The sequence below is a fragment of the Falco naumanni genome, chromosome 3 (assembly GCF_017639655.2).
Source record: "Falco naumanni isolate bFalNau1 chromosome 3, bFalNau1.pat, whole genome shotgun sequence".
In the NCBI taxonomy this organism is placed as follows: domain Eukaryota; kingdom Metazoa; phylum Chordata; class Aves; order Falconiformes; family Falconidae; genus Falco; species Falco naumanni.
The window spans coordinates 28,704,086-28,728,867 of NC_054056.1; the positions used below are offsets into that span (position 1 = coordinate 28,704,086).

The following is a 24,782-nucleotide window of genomic DNA, read 5'->3' on the forward strand; positions in this document are numbered from 1 at the left end:
GGTCTCTTGGTCCATCTACTTCCCTTCCCTTTAAAGGGCATGAACTGGTTTTGTGCTTCCAGGAGAGATTACTAGAAAAACTGCCAGCACTCGCTAGCTCCTTTATCCCCCATGGAAGCTTCCCATGGAATCCCTCCCAACTGAGCTCTGAGCAAGCTGAAGTTTGCTCTTCTAAAATCTAAAACCTTTGCCTTAGTACCAACCTTCAGCACGCTCAGCAGGATCCCAGATGCCACAATACTGTGATCACTGTAGCCAAGGCTACCACTAACGAGATACTACGAAGTAGTACTGTAAGTAATTTGTCGGATCAAAACGTCCATTTCACAGTATCTAACTGATGTAAACCAGACCAATCTGAGGTGCAAACAAACATTGGGCAGAGCAGTTCTATGATTTCACAGCAATTTCTGCAAAATCTAAATGTAAAGAAAAAAGCACACTAAACCAATTTACCTACCCAACCTCACCCCTACAAAAAGTTTTTACTCCTTCTAAGTGAAGCCACAAAACAACTGGAGCAGAATTACAAGAGTATCTGTGAAAACTGGACACATACCAAGGAACTTACTGACCTACAAACAAGGTCTGTAAAAGTACAGAACTAGAAAAGTACACATCTCATAAACATCCCTCTGCAACCAACAGAAAACCTCCTTAACTGCTGAGGATTGCCAGGGATGCTGGAGTATCTCAGTTATCATCTGAAGGCTCCAACAGCCTCCCCAAGGGCCTTCCCCAACCCTGATGCAGTGCTGCCAAACTCACTCCTGCTCACATCCCTCCTCGCCGGGCAGGGGGACAGCGGGTAACGTCCCTTAGGCGAGGGTGCTAGGATGACAGCAGGGCTCAGCCAGGGGACAGAGAAGCCAATGAGCCCATACAACTGCGGGGGAGGGGGAAGAGAGAGAGAGAGAGAGAGAGATAGAAATACATAGTCAAACTGTAATTAAAACCCGTCAAAAATTGCCCCGGTATAATGGATTTCTATTTTTGAATTCTTCAAAGAATGTAAAGCCTATCCAAAGAGTATATGAAGTACTTATAGCAAGAAAATAGGCTAATATTTAAGTATCTTACATTTAAAAAACTAACACATAAAAGGCTGAAACATTTGAAAATGTGACCATCGAGTTTAACTAAGTTCTTAGACTGTCATAGCATAGCTGATTCTTACACTGGCTAAATATTAAAATATTAGACAAAATTACAGAAAAAGCATAAAGATGTTAATGCCAGGTCAACTACAGACCCACCCACTGACCTTTACACCTGTTTATCCTGAAGTAAATTTTGTTTAGTATTACTCCCACCCTTTTAAACCTGAACACATTTAAGTATATGGCCTATTCGTATTACACTACCCAACTAGGTCTGTAATTTATAATACACAATAGTACAGTAACAAGTTCTTCATATTACACTTTAACTGAAAAGAATCTAGAGAGCTGTATTACTTTCACTGGGGCCTAAATTTCACCTGCCACAATCTAAAACAAGTATGATAGAAGAAATTAATTTGGTATCAGACTTCATACCAAGAATTTGAAAACAGAAAACAAAATAATTAAAAAACCCCTGAGAATAAATGCAACTCTATTATAAGAATTCACTGTCTTCAAAAAGAAAGCTCACACAATTGCAATTATGTCTTCCATTATTTTGTTTAAAAAATTATATATTATTGATATGCATAGCATCTAATAGAGCATGGAGTGCTCCTTAACATTTCATGCATGAATCACTAATCTACCAATATATCTTTTTCAATAATAAGATGACATTTCAAATTTCCAGTTTGAAATGCCAACAAAACATAAACAGGGAATCCTTAAACAAGAGAACAAGAGGAAAAACGATTTTTTGAAGATGACCACTGTGCCGGAGTAAAACTTAATACTAGAAGAGAAAGGACTTAAGAGCAAAGTATCTTAGCATACCACTGTAACAAGTCCATTTTCTTCTCAAAGTTTCCCAGCAAGCCAAAAAATAAAGATCAGCGAGGGATACCGATTGTTCTGGCTTGTATTACTTTACCAGAAGACTTCTAGATTGACCTTTAATGTTAGCTAGCTACACCTGTGTTTGGAAATGCCAATCAAAAGAAATCTGATTTCCAAAAATGCAGAGCATGAGCACTTCCCCATGAGGTCAATAAATACAATAGATATCTAAACTGTCAATTGGGGGGAAAGAAAAAAAAGCATACCATTGATTTCTAATGTGTCTTGAAGGCACTCATGCTTGAATAATTTTACCCCTTGCTTTCAAAGCTTATTAAATATAATATACGTGTTACTTTTTCCTTTTACTTTACAACATCTAAAGGGTCTGTTGAATCTAGCATTCCAGAAAGAGAAAGAAAACCTTTGAAATAAACATTTCCTCTGATTCTCAAGAGCAGAAACATCAAGTAGAACTAAATCAAGCTTGGAAACCCCTCATTTCAGAGTACTTATTCCAGAATAGGTCCTGGATCCTAACCCACAGTTTGGGCAGCCACTCCATTTACTGTCATCACTATCTTAATACCACATGATCGTTTAAGAAAATGTATTCTCTGACAGTATAGTTATTACAAAATACACAGTTTATTATTAATGGTAAGATTTATTTATTGATTGATTTTTACCTTTTTTAAAATGGAAAACTCTCTGCTTCCCACAATAACATGAGATAAGCAGTATGTTTAAATTTTTTTCTCCTTCTACCATACTTAAAAATTGGTTTTGCTGCTCCATTGTGCTCAGAAGGGCAATTTCTAAAAACACCCCCCAACTTAACTGACTATACGTGATGCAATAAAGCTAATGGAACAAAAAGCACCATCAATGTGCAAAGCAAAGCAACAAGAAAACCAAATGTCTCACTAGCTTTCAATAATAGCAATAAAAAATGTAACCTGTGTTTTGTACAAACTTTTAAATATTTAAATATTTAAAACAGGTTTTCAAGCTAATTGCCTACATAATACTTAAGTAAAAATAGATGATTCTCTAAAGAACGCAGGATAATCTGTCTTTGTATTCAGAAATGAAAACAGAAAAGCACAAAATACACAGTAAATTGTTCGAAATGCCCATTATTAGCACATTTTCCTGCTTGTACTAACATAAGAAAAAACCCTATCTTTGAATTCCTCGGTGAAAGGGTTTTGCCCAGCACTGCCACAAACACATCTTCACACCATCACCAACTTTAAGAGAAGCCCTAGCAGGATATTCTTTCCATATGTGGAAAACTATTTTAAAATTACCTATGTCAATGAAGTTTTATGCCTGGTAAAATAAGTTAGCTGTATACTTACAGTTGGTTCCAACTCATTCCTGTATCTCTCAAAAGTGCCCACGGAATTTGAATCTGTCCAGCAAGCAAAGGGATGAGGGGAAAATACAACGTAACAGATCTGTTTACACTGGAGGGCTTTTTTGCGCTGACTAAAAGAATGAGTGAAAATCAGTATTTCTTTACTTAAAGCATCTAAATTGTGTGGTGTTTTTTTCCCCCCAAATGATTGTTTTATACAGTTCCCTAAGCATTTTTTAAAGGACGTCATATATGGAACTAGAATAGAGAAAGGTACTTCACAGTAAGGACCTCAGCAGGAACCAGACCAGATCTCCACCTTATTGCTGCTTTTCCAATGCTTGTCTTAATATTCTAACAGGGCAATGGTTAGAATCTCTGAACGACTGCACAGTATAAAAGTAATTTCATAAATAATAGTTGAGTGAATGAATCCATAAATAGTAGTGTCTAACAATGCAGAAAGAGCTATAAAACCCCCTGAATTACAAATTTCAGGTATGTTACAAAACGTTTCCTTACTTCTAAAGCAAGTGAACTTATATTTTTTGTAAAATTATACCATTCCTTTGAATAGTTAATTCCCATTACGAATGCCTACCATTTTTCAAAATGGTCATTATCTCTTTATGTCTTGGACTCAAATCTGTATTAGCAAACAGTTCTCAGGACTAAATGGAAGCCACATCAAAAGCTATTATCTTTCTGGTTTGAATGTGACACCCTTTGATTTCTTTAGATGTCCCCTTGTCTTAATCATTCAATTCCAGAACAGAAATTTCCAGCTCTATCAGTCATTATTTCATTGTGTCTATAATTGGTCTCTTCTCTAAATTTTTTTCAGTATTCCCTTCGGATACATTATTTATTATTACTGTTACTACTACTACTACTATTATTATTTATTATATATTTCATTCCTGCTGTACCAGTTTTCACCAATGGTTTCGCCTAGATTCTCCAACTGTGTATACATTGGAAGTCCACTTCCACACATCTCACATGTTAGTAGCCTGAGAAGGCTGCCAGCTGGTTTCTCCCTCTCATTCTAGCCCAACTTAAGAACGATACAGCAATCCAGGCTGAAATCTGAGGGACGGCAGTGCGAAGGCATGGAAGACACAATGCCAGCCAATACACCAAACCTGACTGAAGAGTAATGACGAAAGTGTGTGATACAACAGCGAAACCTTGAGAGCTTCCTAATCCAATAATAGGCCAAGTCTTCTTGGACTTGCCCTTAGCAGTGTGTAGGTAACTCCTATCTGCATCCCAGGTTCAAAACTCTGTTTAGGAGCCAGCAAGGAAAACAATCAGTCAAGTTATCTTCCTGCTGTTCATCACTTTACTTAGCCTCCCACTTTAGATATGCTCCTCTAAAGCTTCTAATTTCTTACGTCTTCAGGAATAAGTAAGTGTTTCTTCGCAAATTTTGAATCTTTTCTGCTCACTGCAATTTAAAAAGATCACTAATAAATATAAATAAGCACAGATGCTATTACAGAATCTTATGACACCCCACTGTTAACCTTCTGACACAACTACAACGAACCATTAAAAGCCTTCCCTGTTTTCCACCTTCCCAGCCAGTTTCTCAGTAGCCTTTCGAAGCACAACTATTTTCTTCAGTTGCCTCTTTCAAGGAATATTTTCAAAGAAAATAAATGACAATCTGTACTTCTTTATGAATCTTTCACAGAGATGTTCAAAGAACTCTTAACACAATAGTAAGATGCTCTCTTTCCTCTGTTTCTTCCACACTAAATCTGAAGACCTTCCCAGTTTTCAGTTGTGTTCAAATAGATTATGCTAGTTCAAAGCACTAACGTTTATGATTTTCTTTCGTTTCTTTAAAGGCATCTAAAATATAATAAACTCGAAAGCATTTTAAATTAAAAATACTTGCTAAAGAAAAACCAAAAGCTGTTCTATGTATTCTAAGATTGCAAAATTAAGAAAACAGTTACTAGAGTAGAATTAACTGTTTGATAATTTGTGGCCTAATGCATTTTAATGTGTGTTCTTAAATACTTATATATGCAATATAAATGGCATGTATAGCAGATAATTTAGATATCTTTGTTTGATTTGAAAATATGCGTACAGTATCACAAAAGTATGGCCTCTGTATTAATTTTCTTTTAAATAATAGTACTTTGCTATGTTATTATCAATAACTCAAATCAGCAGGTTTGGATCATAATTATGCCAGTTTGAATGCTGCAACTTGTCTGGCCGGGTAGTAAGTACAGCTATCCCAGGGCAACATAGGATCCAGCTATTCATTAGTTCTCATAAAAATGATATTTTTGCAATCACCTGTAAAACGCAAAGCTTTTTTTTTTTTTTTTTGTTATCCAAGCAGCTAGCTTTAAATTATTTTTTTTTTAAATCTCAGTTTTGCACCTCCTTGAATCTAACATTTTTCTCTCTTTCACAAGCATTCATGGAAAATAACTGAAATAGTTTGTTTACTAATTCTATGATATTTTATCCCACCTGTAACAGTCTATTTGTGGACTTTTTATTTTAAGTAGATACTGTGATCTAGGCAAATCTTCCCTGAACCATATTACGATTGTTTTGGTCTGTTATTTATGAATTTTTGTATCAGTCTATTAAGACTGATCTTCTTTGCAAGACAACACAGATTCATAATGACAATCTCCTTAGCAAACATGCATTCTATCCACTTCACAGCCTTAACAGAGATGGCAGATGTAACTTTTTAAAAAACTGAAACAGCAAGAGACAAGAAGCGTTGCTAGTTACTCTGCCAGGCACAACTGCAAAAGGCACAACATGAGTATTTCTGATTGCACTTCACACTTCTGCTGTATTATCAGAAACTGTTCTGAAGTTCTACATTTTAAGAGCGGTAGAAGAAAAAAAACCTAGCTCGAGATTTTTGTTCTATCATTCAGTCTGACCTTCAACACATTTTCTCTGTGCAGATTTGCATGCAAAGTAGGTTGAAAGCCAGCCTTGTCAACAGAGCCTTTGCTTCCTTGTGCTTCACCTTTCCTAAGTTTTTACATAGCAGGTATGACAAACATCCTCAGAAATTACTTTTGTCTTGGTACAAGTACTGTAGGAGGATGTGAAAGCTCATCGTTAGTGACCCCATCTGAGTAGTCAAGAGAGATTTAGACTCCAGATCCTTAGTCCATGTAAGCCAGTGCAGTGTCAGAACGGCACAGCTAAGAGCTCTATGTTTACCACTGGGCCAGGAGGTGTAATACAAATTTCAGTGAAAATGACAGGGGTTTTTATCAACTTAGATTGAGGATTTCATGTCCAAACTGAGTATTTCTTAAGAACTCCCCACCCCTACCCCCCCGGCCCTTTTTTTTTTTTTTTTTAACATACATTTTATCCAGAGTTTCTCCATTAGTTATTCAGGGACAGAATTAAAACAAGGAAAAAGCATGCCTCTGTCTCCCTCCCCAGGGACACATCCTTTCCCTCATTGTCACTTCCAGAAGGCTGATAAAAATAAGCCTGTACTTAAAGGAGCAGTTGACTAGGCCATATTATAACCGGGGGTTGGGGAGGCAGGGGAAAGGAATGGGACCATTCTTCTCAAAGTAGCTACATTTTACACCAGCTTAGCTCTATCAAAAGCTACACCAATGCAGCATCCCACCGAAGCATCTCTGTCCTAAGTAGTGGAGGATGGCAGAAGGCAGAGAAAGGAAGAAAGCACTCACTTATGTTCTTATGTTATGAGCACTTATGTTCTCAAGAAAACAGCCTTAAAACTCAAGCAAACACTGCACTTAAATCCTCAATTATGATGATGGTAATCTCTTGACATAAACCAATATGCCCCTGCAGAAGAGAGATTTTTCACAAGTTCTCAATCCTGCAGCACCACGTAAAGTAACAACAATCTGGACCAGAAACTGCACTAGCAACAAGGCAGAGGGGTGACAAAACCCAGACCAGTGTGGAATAACAGATCAGTTTTCCACATAATACCGACTATTCGGTCTACCATATCACTTAACACCTTTGCATTTATATTGAGCCAGAAAAATACAGATAAACAAGACACCGGCAACAATTTCAGAATATTATTTTAGTTAAGAGTAAGGAAGCTGAAGATCTTGAAAATGACTTAGTAATACAGATGGAAAATTTGACAGTAGGTTAAAATGTTGCAGTACAGTGCATAAGGGAAGTATATAATGTGAACTCTTAAGGAATAAGATCTAAATGAAATGCAACTTCTGAAAAAAAACCCCACAAAGGTGTCTTTAAGGTTGATTAAATGAAAACTGGTTTACTTTTTACTCTTAAGTGATTTGCTAAATGCATACACAATCAAAGATAGAAAATTACACACTGCTGCATTTGACAAAGAAGTTTAACCAGTGATTTCAGAAGTTAGGCAGGGTTTACAAGGATTTTAACTCATTTCATAGGCTTTTGTTTGTACTCATAAAACACTTGGTTGCTTTCCAGATCACTCAGCAGAGATCAAGCCACCCTTCAAGTGCAGTATACAAACACTGAAAAAGGAAGTTCCTGTCTTAGGGCTCTTTTGCAATTACATTTTACTACCTAACCAAAACAAAAACAAACAAAAGGAGGGCTCAAAGCTGCTTCTATCTTTCCAGGATGCTGAAAGGAAATCTGAAAAACTTTAACACAGCACCCCAACTTTCCTTTAGTTGTACTGTCCACTCTAATTCACAGAGCAATGAATTTCTGCAACTCTCCTCTTCATTTTGCTTTTTGAGAGGCTTATGTGCATAGCTTGTGGTCCCTGGACAATTAATGTGGTTCACACCCAACGGCACCTTTGTCAACTGCTATGCTCTTCCCATGGGATTCTATTTAGGGTGGCCTAATGAGTTGTGCTGGTGACAGTAGTCTGCTCTTCATGGAAAGCCCAACACCCAGGCACATAGGGGGAGAGGGAAGAAAGTAACTGGGAGAACTTGGGAAGGAACTGGGTGAGCTCCCTTCACCCTAAGGAACAGGCAGTGGCTGAACACCTTCCAGCTCAGCTTGGTATTGTATTGAGAATGTATGTTCTCCCCACTTCTAGTTGCCTCCATAAGCACTTCTACACTTGCTTGATTCCTATTGAGACTAAAGCTATCAGACGCACTTAAACAACAGACACTATTTTCCTTGGGTGTTAGAGCAGCTTTCGGTTTTCCGAATCTGTGGTTTTTAATCTCATAAGCTGCTTTGGGTAAGGCACAGAACAGGTAACAAACAAAACTCAATTTCAGTCATTTTTTTTTTTTCCTGACGCCTGGCTTTTCTTTTGGTGCTAATACCATTGTTTTGAGATAAAACCAGCACCATTATCCAACTGAAAAATCAGCAGACACTCTTATTCTTTGTAGGGTGATATACCGCAATAATCTCTGTATTGTCAGACAGCCCACTGCTCCTGCAAGTTATTCAGCTGAACTAATACGTGCAAGGAGGAGATGCTAATGCCACTGTGCACACTGGTGGTGCTTGTCTGTCTCACAAGTGATGTAATTCACTGTATTTCTTGTATTTCTTCTCTTCCTGTATGCCAGCCACCACCCCGCCTCATTCTAATTATAACAACATATGCAGCTAGATGTGCTTTTCTTGCTCATTTTATACTTTGAGCTTTGCATGCCTTTCTGCCCCAAATCTCCTTTCTTGTGGCATTTGTTCTCAATTACATCCACATGTTGGACATTGTTAGCTGAATAAAAACAGTAGCAACGATAAGGTGACCCAGAAAAAAACAATACTAAAATTTGCCAAGCAATGGTATTCACCTGGTTTATGGTCAAGTTTTGCAGATGAACAATCAATTCAGTCTTTTAGTCCTTTCGAAAATTGCAAGACAACTCTCTAGCCTTGTGTGACTGGCAGATTAAATTTCCTTTACAGTTTCACTTCTTTTGTACCCTATTACAGAACTTCCCTGGATATTATGAGCATACTGTGCCTAAAACATTTGCATTAAAATTTCAAAGCTATTTTTTCATTCAATTTTGATGAAGGAAGCTTTCAAAAACTTTAAAGGTATCAGAACCCCATTGTTAGACATGAGACCACTTTTTGTCTTGCCTAGTTTTGAGTAATATCCATTGCCTGTAGGCACCATTAACATCTTTTCCATAACATTTCAGTTCTTCAGTGGTGTTTTCCTGTTAATTCATCCATTTCAGGATCGCTTCTATTAACTTTTAGTAACAGCTGATGATGACCACATATTTCAGAAAAACAGAACTACAGCAACATTCATTCAGTGACCCATTCCCACTTTTTCCATATATCATCCTTCTTAGACTCGTATGCAGTATATTACTCCATTGTGTCTGTTTTCAAGGCCAAGCCTTTAAATATGAACATTCAATACAATGGTTTCCTTTGTTAAAAAATATACTTTGGATAGCAGCTAGATTTTAGTGTGCTGAAACCACCAACTCCCAGAGCAAACATCACTGTTATTTTATTCCCCTGGTACCCCTGCATATTTGAATAAATATTTGCAGGTTGCCTTTTCTGAGACCGTAGGAACTTTGGAACAAGAATGGCATCATGGCAGTTTGTCTCATGAAAAGCAGGACTAGGTGCTACAATAATGCTAATATTTCCAAGTAATTGCAATCATGGGATTTTCCTATGCATACGAGGTTTTTTTGCATGGTGTGTACTTTTATTACAAATGAAATTAAAAAAAATATAAAATCAAGTCTGGGGAAAACAAAGAACAGACTAAATGCTGAAGAGTTTCGCCATCCTGAACTAGGACTAAAACCAACAGGAGTCACACAATTCAAAAGCAGTCACAGCAATAATCTCAACAATAAGAACACTCTTTTCATGTTAAAATTTTAAATTATTTTTCCAATATCACTTTAAAAAAATCAAAATCAAATCAGCTTTAATTGAAAAAGTTGTCTAAAATTTTTTGAAGTGTAATAGAATTACACTGAACTGAATTAGAATTTTTCAGAATTATGCTATCCAATTAGGATTTTCTGTTTTGACTAACTGGGTTTTTCCAACAAAAATTTTTTGACAAAAAAAATCCCTAAACTAGATGAAGTAAAAAGTTATTTTTCAAAACACACTTCTGTCTTCCTGACAGCATCCTCCATGTGGAAGTAGGAACTCTTACAATTAACAGAAGGTGTATGCGGAGGAGGTGGGAAGTTTGGAAAGAATGCTCCAAATGCCAGATCTATCATCTGTATTATTAATATGTCAGATCTGGTGCGTATGAAGATGAGGGTACGAAATTGATGACGTTTCTGTGCAATGAATATCTCCCTGGTTCCTCATGTGGTGTTGAGAATGTGATGAGGTGTCCATTTAAGACAGAAGGAATGTCCTGAGTAAGAAGCAAAGTGGGATCCTGAACCGTGACAGCCCCTTGCAGGGGAGGGAGGGAAGCATCAATTTACTACATTTTTAATGAATAGCAGCGTGAAGCTAAAAACAGCAAGGAGAAGAGCACAGCTTTAATGAAGAGACAGAGAACGTGTGAGCTCGGGAAGCTCCAAGGCCAGGCTAGCTCTGGGTGACAGGGCTGCCTCTCTGCGCTTCTGTCTAAATAAAGGTCCACTCTGGCCGTGCAGAATGGCCGAGTTGGAGCCTGGGCTTCTGGAGAAACCTATCTGTCCAAAAAATCCTAAAAAGCTAGGAAAACCGACTGATGTCAGACGTAAATGCAAAGAAAAGTATTTTTCTTTTGCAACTTTGCTTCCAACTTTTACAATCAGAGAATTACTGTGTAATTTGGATGTTACCCCCAAAAGTGTAGCAGATGAGCATAACCACCTGCAAAGCCATAATAATTTGGGTATTTAGCATCCGTTTCCCAGCAGACTGCACAGCTCAGCTTGGGGATTGGCACTGGTGTATCAGAACGGAGAGGGAATGCCTCAGTTTATGTTCTTGTACTAACATCTCTCCAGCAGCAGACAGAAGGTGGAAACATATTGTGTGGTTTTGGGCAACCACATATTGTGACTATCTTCTTGGCTCTCCTCTTTTTGTTCTACACCTTAAGATCTTGTGAAAAGAAAAGTATGAGGAAAATCCCACATTGCCATCATCCCTAGGGTCAGCCGACAGCTTTCATTGTTAGTTGCCCAGATAAATGCCTAAGAAGAGCTGAAGGAAGTGGTGGCAGCTGAGGAAATTGTAACATCTCAGTGAAATGGATAAATGCACCTCAGCTCATGTTTTATGTGTCACTACCATTCCTGTGCAGGTCTTCCCACTTCCACGTAATGCCCTGTAACTGGGCCCTCGCTGTACCACCATATTACCAGAGCGAAAGCTTGGTGGGAATGATTTAATCATTTCTGGTGACTGATCTACCCAAGAAGGTCCTTTGTTTTCCTTTTTTGTTTCTGAACGCTGCGAGGCAAAAAAACAGGACACTGAAGGCAGCAGCGCTTATCAATCACTCCACTAGGAACCAACACCACACTCCAAAATGCATATTAATTATCACAAAACCATCACACGTGCAAACACACTCCTCTACCTCACCTACTCAGAAAACTCACATACTGGCATTTCTTGCATTTTCCCCTCCAGCTTTGTTTACATCCTCTAAGATTTACATTCCTTCTTCAGCCCATGCAAAGGAAGAGATATTCCTGGCATCCGTGTGTGCATTACCATGGTTACCTAGCTCATCTGCAGCAAAACGGGTTGGCCCATGACCTGACACCACAGCTCCAGGAGCACACCCCTGCCTTGCCCACTGCTTTTCAACCTCTCCTGCTGCAGCTGTTTTTCCAGAAAATCTGAACGCAAGCAACAGTGGAGCACCCAACACAAACTCTTCCAAAGTCTTCAACACATTTTTTGCCTATTTAGTTTGTGTCAGTCATTTTGGCAGGCCCAGCCCTTGATTTCCAAGCAATTTTCCCAGCAAAACATCATGAATAGCATACCTGCAGATTTTACCCGCTGCATTTTATTTGAGGATGCAGTATTACACTTGAGAATTTAGCCTCGAAAGCATGCTTACAAGAACATCTGCGACTACACAACAACCTGGATCTGTCGGGGAAGAACAAGGGTTTGGAGCACAAGAATGAGGACCACGAAGTCTTCAACAAGGGTCTCAGCTGGGTGGGGGGAACAAACAGCTTCCTCCCACAAAAGCAGTTTGGGTTTTTTGGTATCACAAATTTTACAGTAAAGTTGAATGAACTGTCATCTACCAAGATATTAGCAAACCAGGCATCAAACCTAAATAAGCTCTCAATGTCAAATGAGGTATAAACAACAAAATATTGATAAAATATAATGAAGACAGATTCAATCCAGGCAGAAGGCATATGTATCTCCACAACTGGTTCAAATTTTCGCTGAAACAAAACTTACCAACTTCATTTTTTTAAGCAACAAAATTCTCACAAGTTCTTTTCCAGGCAATATTTGTAACAAAATTGGTATGTAAAGTGTTATGAAGAATCCCTGTTCACACTGTTCATCTATTTCCATAATTAATTTTTCTAACATTCGTACAAAATGAGACTAATTAAATAAACTTAAAGCAATGATATAATCTCTGCAAATGGTACACTGAATAGATGTACCACACAATGTCAAGGCAAACACAGGTGTATTTTATGGTGATTCTGAAAACACAGATACCAATGAATCTCTGCAAGGAAAGCAAAAGCTGGCAAAAATCAAAATGGCTTTGTAGTCATATAGTTATGTAAAAAAAAGCTGTGAAGCTCTCCAGACTTGATTTAACATGGTTGAAACAGAGCGGGTAATTTTTTTGCATCTGAACAGCAAAAAAGATCAGTCAAATGAAAAATCCACACAAAAATGACCGACTCGTACACATACCTTTTCCATTTATTGTTAATGCTGATGCAATTGTGGCTGTTACTGGCACTGGCAATTGTGGCACTAATGGATGTATCCTTGGTCGGCTCCCCATCCTAGCACGCTCTGCACCAGGTCCTAATAAAGCTCCCACTGGCTTTTCTGCTGCTACTTCTGGTGCTACAGAGTCTTCTTGATCCTGCTCTATATGGTCCATTTTATCCAAGCTTTCATTCTGGAAGCCATCAACTGTTGTCCGGCTCTTAATTGGACTTTTGGGCACTAGGATTTTAATACCTGATTTTGCGAGGTCCATATTTTTCCTTCCAGAAAGAGACGGTGAATTGTTTTTCCGGAACTTCTGGGTGGCAGAAAAGAGTTGATTATTTTTTGACTCATGATCTTTACCCATAACTAAAGATTTAGTAGATGTCTTTGAAAAAGAACTATTGGTAGATCTAGAAATTTGTTTTCTGGCGTTATTTGGAGAGGTCCTGTTTGTCCTGGTTAATGTGCTTTCTTTCTGCTTTTCATTGTGGCGTCTGTTAAATTCATGTATATATTCCTCACAATTAACAAGGTGCTGTTCTGGCTCCCAAGTGTCGTCTTCACTGTCGTATCCTTTCCATCGCACCAAATACTCTGTTTTTCCCTTCTTGTTTTTCCTCTTGTCAACAATTCTCTCTACCTGTTAAAGGAAAATTAAACATTAGACAGGGGCAGATATACATCTCAAGTGAGCAACTTGCATGCAAGTCATTCGTTTGTAGTTCTGTAATTCTGTATCGTAGCTCTATAGCTTACAGTCTTTCACTGCTGACTGGAAATTCCTCTCTTTAAACTTCATCTGTTTACTTCCACCTCATAAAAGATGTTCCAAAATTGTTCTCCAGTAAGTGTTTTGCATGCACAAAAATCAGAATATGACACATTACAGTTGACAATCAGCACTGGCCCCAGCAAAGTTTTGATTCTAACTTCAACATGGATAGGACTTCCCTCTCCGAATATAGAGACCATGTTTAAATATGCTATGTAAACACAGTGAGTTTACCTTACAAAACTTATCAATTTGATATTGTTTGAATAATTTGCTTGCTTAGCATAAGGCATACACGAGAATCTCTTACTTACAGTGAGCTATCCTTTAGCTACCAGGGACAATATGGTACAGCTCAGAAATTGGGTCAAATATGGAAGATTTTCTTTAGAGGCTGTTCTTCTTGTGAAAACAGAGAACTTGTTTTGGCCAGAGTATTTGATACACATACTTGAACAAATTACCATGCCTCACTTATCTGCAAATAGAGATGGTATTTATGTCACAAGTATTAAGCATGCACATGCTCCAACTGCACATGGGACCCACAGGCTAGAGGAATTCAGGCAGTGGGGTAAAGCAGACAGGGCAGACAGCAGCAGCTGCAGGAACAGAGGCTCATGCCTCATACCAAAACTCATGCCAGTCATGCTAGTCCGGCAGAAAGGGAATTCTTTTACAGAAAAGAGATGTAAGGGTAAGGCTAGTCTCAGGATTTCTCCTTTTTATTTCATTTTTCCTACCCAGGCTGATCTTTCCGGTAAATCCTCCAGCCCACTTCATTTCACTTATGGGACCAATACAGCTTTTTTCCCCTTGTCTATCTTCCTTTCGGTTATTTAAAAAAAACCCAACTACAAAGCAAACAGAAAATCAACAAAAAAAAAACCCCAAACAAGCAAACAAATAAAAAAACCCCAACAAACCAACAAAAGGGGAGGGAGAGATGAGACTATCACTTATTAATGTAACTGGTAGCCCCTCATGAACAAGGACCACGCAGGTAAGCTAACGTGACATGTACCGAGGAGAAACTCTGACGACTAGTGTGTTAAACAAATGGAATGTCACACAACGGTTTGGAAGGATGGAAGGAAAATTCAGGTATGTATGGTACACATATATATGGTACACATATATGGTATGATTCATTACCGAATCATATGACTGTTGACGACAGATTCTCTTACGGGTGCACTTCAGTTTTATATGTGGCATATTACCATAATGTACTGCCTGGTTTTCAACAGTGAGGTTAAATGATTACTATTATTATAATCTCAGTAGCAATATAACTACATATTGTACAACTTCATGCGACACCCTGCAGGTATTGTACTATGCTGTCCTGTCATTAAGATGTTGCACAGCTCTGTTTGCAAAGGTCTTAAAAAAACCCAACCAAAACAACAACAGACAAATGAAAACCAAACACAACCAGCTCCACCTTTACCTTGTTACTCAGTTGTACAGTTCAATACATTTCATAGAGTGTAATAAAATACAAATTGTCCAAATATTATTTAAGAAGTTAAAATACACTAAACCTATCTTTATTCTGGTTGTTCCATTTTTTAGTAAAGTTACTGGACTTAAAAAAACCATGCAGCTAGAAAAATGAAACTGTTTTTCCATGAAACTTTATTAAATAACATCTTAATAAAAATGCTACCCCAAATAATAAGTCATTATGTAGAAATATGCCTTCACATTCTTTTTCATAGAGACCTAGTAAAAATACCTTCAAGTATTAAGCCAGAAATGGCAAATTAAAAAATAAAAACAAACTCACAAATCAAACTTGGTCTGCTGTCAAAATGGCAGTTACTGTTACAGTCTTGCTTATCCTCTCTCCCTCTCTCAACCTTCTAAAATAGATTTAAAAAAACTATTCGCAGAGAAGGATAGAAAGATCTCTGCTACTAGCAATTTTTTTAGGTAGGTATTTTTATTTTCTCGCAGGAAATCTTTGTAACAAACAGCATCGATTACTGTGCACAAAGTTCTACTAGCATCTTTCAATACTGAAAGGCCACCCATTAAGGACATGCCCTTTTCAAGTAGGAAGCCATCCCTCTCATCCAAAAAAACAGACACCTTGCAGAGATAACAGATGAACTCTAGAACAGGAGATGCAAAAATCCATTCCCAACCCGATGATTTATAGAGCAAACAGAAATGCATAAAGAAGACTGTTATATTTAGCTGTATTGTCCAAGCCTGCAACAAAACCTAGTCTGACACTGCTTTCTGATTAAAAGGAGATTTTTTTTTCCCTAAGCCCTTAATTCTTCTTGAAGACATCTTATTTCTGTTTTATTTACAACACAAAAATTACAGCAATTAATCTGTGATACACAATTTTTCATGTGGTTCAGAGTTTTAGTGAGGGTCTTTTTGGATTGCCTCGGTTCGATTATAGTCTAACTCCCCTAGGACCACCTGAAAAACTGCTCAGGAATATTCTGCCTCAATACTTTTGCTGATGATAACAGCTACATTAAGTGTTTCTCATCCGGATTTTGGAAGAGGAAACTGGAATGCTTCCACAATACACACAGGGTTTGAGTATAGAACAGGAATAGGAATATCCATCCTGAACTGGTGGCTTATTTAAACTCCTCCATGGCAAAACCAGACACTACAAACCTGTACCTTCCTTTTCCTACTGAAAAAGAAAGCCTGTCCGATTTGCCCATTTCTGCTTTGGGGTACAGTGGTGACTTGACATGAAATGCAATGCGAGACAATACTGACGATTTACATCCGAAGATTAAAATGAGAAAAAGAATCTAACTGGGTGGGGAAACAAGTCTAAGTCCCTGCTTCCCGACAGACACACCAGTTACGGTGCGGTTCGATGGCACGGATCACCTGCTGGAAGAGCCAGGTAACATCCACACAGGCGGTATGGCGTCTCCCCCACCATCATAACCCTGGAGCCCAGCAGGTGCATTTCTGATCCTACGCCAAGTTAGTCAGAGTTCAAAGCTGGCAGAGCGCCCCTAAGCACCAGGGGAAGAGCAAGGCCGTATCTTTTGCCATAATCATGCCAGAAAAGTTGGTGAAAACTAGTTCGTGCCAACTACCATTTCTACAGCATCAAATACCTTCTGCCATGGGGTAATATTTATTTTCAGTAATTAAAATGCTGTGTACTGCCAGGATTTGCCACCGATGGTTAGTTTTCAAGTTTTGTAGAAGAATCAAAACAAAATGGAAAATGATAGGAAAAGGGAAGAAAAAACAAGTGTGAAAGAAAGTTACCAGGCAAACTATGTGTCTGGCAAAAGATAACATCTCCCAGTTTATTTTAGCATGCCAAGTTATCACTTTCCCCACATGGGGTACTGATCAATGATGCTCAAAAACTCAGCCAGCAAAATAACTGACAGAAAAACAATGCCCTGTTCAGAGGTATAATCCAACACTGAAGTGCCCAAATCATAAACCCACGCACCGAAATTATTCCCTGAGATTTTCCACCTGTAAAACAGCAACATTTCCCATCCTTCCATGAATGCGGTGAGAATTGGTTCATGTTTGCTTCCTCTCCCTGAGAAAGGAGATACTTTGACTTTAATTGCTTTTGTTAGCAAAATATATGGTATCTACACTTCTTCAAAAACTGGACAGGAACCAGGTAAGGTTGCAGGCCAAAGTGCTGTTTGGCTACAGCTGCACCAGGTGAAAACGGCAACGCTGCAACTGCTCCTCCCGGTCCTGTGCTTAGAGACAACAGCTCCTCCCCATCCGTCAGCACAACTTCTTGTGTAATTATTCCCTAATGCAGTTCTGTCAAAGTGACCTGGTTTAGATATTAAGAATACCTGAGCTAAGGTAGGCATCCTGAAATAACTGGTTGGGAGAGCAGCTGCATACGCGGTATTTTCTGACACATCTAAGTGGACTGCAACTTTCAGCAGAGGAAAACAAGCACCTATGGGCAGGACAGGTACTGTAACCTCGTCGTTCTGCTGCGGTCAGAAAAAGGACACAGAACCCTAGTCCACGATGAAAGATCTTTAGTTCAGGTCAATAAGAGCAAGCATGAAATTCAAAAGGATGTTCTCAGTCTGAAGCACTGTAATTTGGGTACATTTGTAAACTTACATAAGGCACACTCTGTGTATGTGTATATAGGTAAATGTCGTATCTATAAAGATCATACTTTAAAGAAGATTTGAAGAGATTAAAGGTACAGCTGGGGGGGGGGGGGGGGGGCAGGGAAACCAGAATGAGCAAAATATACATATAAGCAGGCACGTAAATATTCAGTGAATGCTGCCTTCTTTAGCATAAATCCATTTTCCATTCCCATCTTCATCTCTGTCAAGCTAAATTAATTTAAAGTTAACAGAATGCAATCTATTTGACTTCATACTCTATCTGTTGTCTGTAAAATATAGGCGAAGGCCTTGTTCTGTTAGCTGCAGGCTATGTTTACATTAGTGTTTTGGTTCAGAGCAGTAGTGTAGTTTAGAAGCAAATCCTTCTCCCCTCCGCGCTATCCCCACTTACTGTGCAATGGTTTTGTTTACAGACCAGTTTTTGTATACATGATATGGATTCTTTATGGAGAAATATAAAATGGAAATGGAGATGTACCAATGCAACGGTATTATTTGTCATGCTTTAGCCCCTACAGGGGCACACGGGTCCAACCAAGTAACAGCTCTGTACAGTTTCAGCGCACTTTGTGGCATGGATAAATATTTGATCCTGAGAGGCTCCACTAAATCTAGTCCAAAATAAAAGTGCTGCACAGCAGAATATTTAGAGGCGGCGGTTACAGCACCAACTGCTTCACTCTACTGATTTTCTTCAATTGAGCCAAATTACTACTGTAGGCACTCCCCAATTCAGAGACTGAAGCTAGAATAAATGCAAATCTTAAGACACATGTATGTGTTATATGTGTACAGTCACCTGGGTTAAATTGAAAACTATTCCATGTAGAAATGGGACTTAAATGATCATCCATAAGAAATCATAAATGTTTATGAATGACTGTATCCTCTATTTATTAAAATCTTGCAGAAGTCAATGATAAAACGTAATCAAACGCTTGTTACTGTAAATAAAATAAATGCATTCTACATGTAAAAATGCAGCACACAACATATAGAAACAGTTAAGTGCCAAGTTTTGCTTAAAGTACAAGGAGAAAGCAGTTTTGGGAAGACAGTTATTCAAAAAGAAATTTGATGAAGATGTCAAAATACACCTCAAGGTCTGCAAAAAGTGCACTAAAATCTTCCATGTACATGCTTTATTAGATAATACGTCATTTCCAGCAGTATGACTTAACGCCAGTTCAGAGCATTGCTCACTGCAGTCAGCACCAGCAGGTAAATTTCATAAAACGGCTTAACACACATACATTCCGAATATGTATTTTTATGGTCTACGTTCAAATAACATAATTAAAAAATTACACTAGGATACTGTATAAATTCTAGAGTTCATCTTCACTGCAGCTCGACGCTACTCCATTCACGTTAGCATGAGAGCGAACGTGTAAGCCTGCAGCCACATGCTCCTGGAACTGACTGATTTGATTAGCAGGACAGAGTGATTGGATTAACAGTCGATGAACTGTTGTAAACTGAGCCTCTGCATCCTTATGGCATGACTGGCCAGTGACTATAGGGCACGGGAGACTCTGGCTATGGTAACAGCTGTATTATATACATTGCTCTGGAAGCCAGAGCTGTAACAAGTACAGATCAGATGTGGGCAGATTATTGCCTTTCTGTCAAATTAGCTACAGCAGATGACACAGCTTTTGTGTTAGGTTAGCGACAGCTCTGGGATGAGGGGTGACACCTGACCTGGCCCAAGGCCTGCCAATACAGAGTTCACCCACCTGACTGCCTCCTGGCAATCGGGACCAGCAGGATGAGTTCACACAAGATCACTGCTTTACAGCCCGCCCTCACTCCCAAGCTCCCTTTGAGGAAGCAGCGTGTGCAGTGAAGTTGGAGCAAATTAATGTCTGAAAGGAGTCACATAAAGGGCTAATACACGTCCAGCGGTCCTTCATGCTAGCAGTGCAATAAGAACTGCATGTCTCAATCCTCCTTCCAAAAATTCAGTAACTGTGCTAAAAGGATACTAAGATTTCTTTTTCCCAAGCTTTACTTCAATCTGACTGTCCATTCCTTTAGGATTCCTGGACACGAGTCATGCAAGAGCTAACGCTGTGGCTATCTGCAACATTCAATTAATATACTGGCCTGCAGGTCATAATTAAAGTTTTAATTCACCCTCTGTGTAAATTTCTAATCAAGTTGCCTATAAAAATACAATTGTCTCAGTCAAGCTCATAATTTATCATGAACTTGATGACTTACAGCCTTCCATAGTCTTAAAAAGACAATAGACAAAATATTTTAATTACCACATTCTCATCAATGCCAGCGGTTCCGGGGAATCGCAGCTGTGGCGCGTGCCATGTGTGGCTGCACAGCCTCCCCCCGAGAAAGCACTTCAGGAAGTTTTATGCCTCGTACTGACATTCAACAAACTGACTATCACGGTACGATCTATTGAAAAATACAGTTCTCCATCAGAAGAAAGATCTTGGTAAGAAGCCTTTTCCACAGAGGACATCAGGGAAATGGGTGGGGAGGGAGGGCCTGCGGCACTGTCACATCGCTTTAGAGAATCAGCACACCGGAGAAACAGTTTACCTGAGATTCACTTCCTCACAAGTCACTGCTGATGATTGATGCTAAAACATCAGCATCACAGACCTTTCCAGAGACAATTTACGTAGGCATAATCACAGCAAGCTCTGGTGCAAGTAACAGCCTACTGCAGAATTTATCAACTACTTTACCCCAATTATAGTTATCTAGCTATTGCAAAAGTGGTTAGAAAATCTTACTCTCATTATCTCACTGTTTGTAACTGTTCTGACCTTTTATTTACAGAGATAAGACAGACTTGCACATTTTCTACTTTGCACAAAAGCAGAATGAAAATACATGAAAAGCTGTTAACATGTGTACAAATACCCAATGTAAACAATGCCTGCAACAATGCATTCTTACCAAACATACACTGTTTTCCTCTTTTTGTAAAAAGAACAAGTAGTATCAAATAGGCTTATCTTCTTAAATGGAAATGGCCCTAATAAGAAGAAACTATTAAAAACTACTAGCATTTGATTTAAGATATGCATTTTGGGCAGTAAAAGCTACTGCATAAATATTACTGGGTTATTAAGTTATTAAAAAAATTCTCCTCACTAGTTACTAGCCCATGCCAAAGGAAATTCTTCCCATCTTCAATTCATTTGTAAAAGCACTATCCCAGGAAGCAAATCCTGGATCTTGTTTTTCCCCAGGAGTAAATATTCCATCTGCACTTGTCTAATTCTGTTGCTGGTACCTATCCACTGCAGTCGTGAAAAGTGCAGGTCCCAAACTTGGCGCAGTCAACACTATCCCAAATAAAAAATAAAGACAACTGAATTGTATATTTATTATTGGCAGCCCTGGCAACATGAAAGACAAAACTCTCACCCAAAGATGATCATTTTATGTGATGTGATAATTTGGGAAAATGTAGTTACACATTAGAGCTACCTCACATTAAGAGCTTCAACAGCTTGACCACTATTTACATAAAGGATAAGGCCAATAGAAATATTGTCACTTTATCCTTCAGCTATAATACAGACTAGCAGATAAAGAATACGTCAACATTAAGCATCAAGACTAGAGACTTTCGCTTTCAAAGCAGGAGAAACTGAACCTTCAACAGTGCTCAAGGACAGACTCTATAAAGACAAGTGACTGATAAAGAGTCAAAATATTTTACCTAAAAAGAGTGTTGTAAGGAGGGAGTAGGTCACAGCAAAACTTCACTCCAAATATGTTAGAGAACATTTTGTCATGGCTAAGCAAACTTCAGAAACAGGAACTGTAACAAGAAAGAGGAGCAGGAAAAAGAAAATCACAGGACAGTTGAAGAGTGAACTTGGTACGCTGTACTTAACTTACATAATTCCACTTAATTCCACAATAACACTTTTTTCTACCAACACCAAATAAGGTTTTTCAGTAGCCTACTGCTTGCAGGAGGGACAGTGACATGAATCTCCTACTGTAGATCACCTGACCAAACCTCATTAAGAAGGGACATAGACCTCACACAAGCTCTCAGAAGCCTACTCAGTAGCAGTCTCATCCTCCTCTTTTCTCTTAAAGGTCCTGAGGTGCTTGTCCTAAATGAAGATTGCAGTGACAGCTTTCTTTGGGATCACTGTATCCAAGAAGGCACAATGCACAGTTACAGCCTCCTACAAGGCTCCTCGCACCCCTGCACCAAAAGCTGATTTCAGCAAGACATAATTCAAGCTTCTGGATACAAGACCATGACTGCATTTTTGTTTTCAAATACAGCAAAATACACTCAACAATTCCAGACCACAGTTAAGAACAACATTATTTACTGACTCTTCCTTTGTTCCTTACCTCGGCTCCAACACATCCTAGAAGAACGTGCTGTATGAGCATGGGTCCCAAGTCACTCTGCCTGCAATGTGACTTCTCTCAATACTTGATCTAATCCCATCTAGAAAAGCTGGTGATATAGAAATTTCCCCTAATTAATCAACCTCAATGCTGCACAGCTGCTTCTTAGTTCTGACATTCTGTTTCTCTATGGGATTTATTAGCAGATGAACTATTTTTGCAGTTCGAAGTAGGCATTTCTCTGTTTCAGGTCTCAAGTCCCTCTGTCTCCCTAGTTCCTAGTCTGAACCTAAATTCTTGTTTCTTATTTAGTAACAGTGCAGTTTCTTATTTAGTAACGTGACTCCACTCTCCCATTTTCTTTTGGAACCAGGCTGTGGGATAAAGCTGTGGGACTGCTGGTAGCTCTGCTTTGCTAAGATTCTTCCAGCCTGCAAGTTTTTAAAGTCTATTTGCAAAAACAGGGAAGTGTTATAATGTTCTCCCAGTGCATACTTTCCTAACAACAACAAAAAAATTCATGGTATGTACAAGTAAGTCCATTATCTTTTGCACGCAATTAACTTCTTACTAGACCCACACATGGTGCACTAGTAGTGCAAGTTTTACAGTAAGTATGTGCTCAAATTACTTTATTTCACCAGTATTTGTAACTTTAAGGGGTTCCTAAGCTGCCTCCTTTCATCCTTCAAACATGCCAATCAGAAATAAATCTAGCCTACACTGTATCACAGTTCTTAACATACATATACACCACCCTGCTGGCATAATTTGCATGAAAATATATTTCCAATAATTACGATTTTCCTGAAATGTATCTAATGCTTTAGGCATGATACACACTGTTTAACATGAAATCACTAGTCACTCAACTTCATACATTGTTACTACAAGTCCTGAATCAATGGTAAGACTTTCTTCTTTTGTCTTTTGAAAATACGCAGTACCCTACGCTCCGTTATTTACTGATCAGATCCACTATCAGTTCATACGTGCACAAAGTAACAGACACTAGGTATTAATCCAATTACCCTGATGTTGGTTGATAAAACATGTTGTTCCGTCTCAAAATCCCTCATGCTTTGGCAATGACAACAAACAGCATTAGAAATGAAGTGTTTTAGGCTTTGAAAATGGCAACTTTATTAACAGCAGCTTGTGCTGAGGTACTTAAACTCATTTTTCAGTAACTCAGAATTTTTTAAAAAAGCAGGGTAGCAGCAACTTACTTTATTATACATTGAACAAGAATTTCTGAAGTGATATAGATATAAAAATCTTCTTCAGACGAATATTCTATTTGCTGTCCTCTGCAATGAAGTAAGATATGAAGGGAAAGTACACGCAGTTTCCAGAATCAGGTAACAAAATAAAAAAAAGTTGTTACTCAAAAGACCTCTTCTGGCCCATTATTTTTGTCCAGAAAACATTGTCTCAAAATTGGCTGTAACAAGAAGTAGCCAATGTGCTCTTGATAAAACACTTCAAAAACTAAGCCCTTTAAAGTCACAATGCAGATAGTAAAGAAACCTAAACTATTTTTTTCTGTAGATTTCGCCAATGCTCTTTTAAAGTCTGTGGAAAGCCAGAGCTTCTTCCTAAAAAGAACCGTGGCTGAAATCTTCATTTAGGCAGAAATCACATGGCACTACAACTTGTTGAAGTCCACCCTCAAGAATAAAGGAACCGAGAATTACTTTCCACAAGCACTAATTTCCTCCTCTACTGGCATTCAAGTCTTTCCCTCTGAGGAAATGTCAGATAAAATAATCTGTCAGCTTTCTACTGTTGCTACAAAAATATTGTAAGTAAGCTAACACGTACTGTTTTGCAGAGGAAGAACATATTTTTCTGTATCTTCCACCAGATATGGATACTGTATTGGCTTTTGGTGCCTCCCCACCCACCTGCTGTACTCTACTTTTAAGGTAACACTTCATCTGTCTAAAAGAGCAGCTCTTGGGAAAGTAAAAAAAATTAAATCATCTCTCATGCCATCTCCTTCAGTTTCAGTTGCTTTTTATTCTTTTCCCTGTGTCTGTCCCTGGCTGAATCTGATACTGCTATTTGCAGTCCTTTTCCTAATCCCATATCATAGCTTGCTCTCCAAATAATGCCTTGAGGATTATTTTCCTCATCATTTTAAACTGTAACAGCGTATTAAATGCGTACCCATTTCTCTACGTTCAACACTGAAGTAATTTGTAAAATAACCTGCAAAATAACACTGGTTTTATTTTTTTTAAAATTACTTTTTTTAAAAAAATTGAAAATCACGTTAATCTATGCAGCTGTTCATGGTACAGTCACTGTTCACAAACAGGGTTTTTGCTATACAGGAAGTATTTTAAGTTAGG

At 38.5% G+C, this 24,782-nt stretch overlaps 1 protein-coding gene across 3 annotated transcripts in view; it reads right to left on the bottom strand.

Moving 5' to 3' along the window:
* The window catches only part of CDYL (chromodomain Y like), a 110,480-nt gene that overhangs the window by 49,032 nt on the left and 36,666 nt on the right, over positions 1-24,782 (bottom strand). For 2 of the 3 annotated variants that reach the window (XM_040586318.1, XM_040586317.1), the window contains exon 2: positions 13,141-13,807. The exons of the other annotated variant lie outside the window; for it this stretch is intronic. In XM_040586318.1, coding sequence (XP_040442252.1) covers positions 13,141-13,807 — 667 coding nt within the window. The remainder of the gene's footprint in view (positions 1-13,140; positions 13,808-24,782) is intronic. 3 annotated transcript variants of the gene reach the window in all.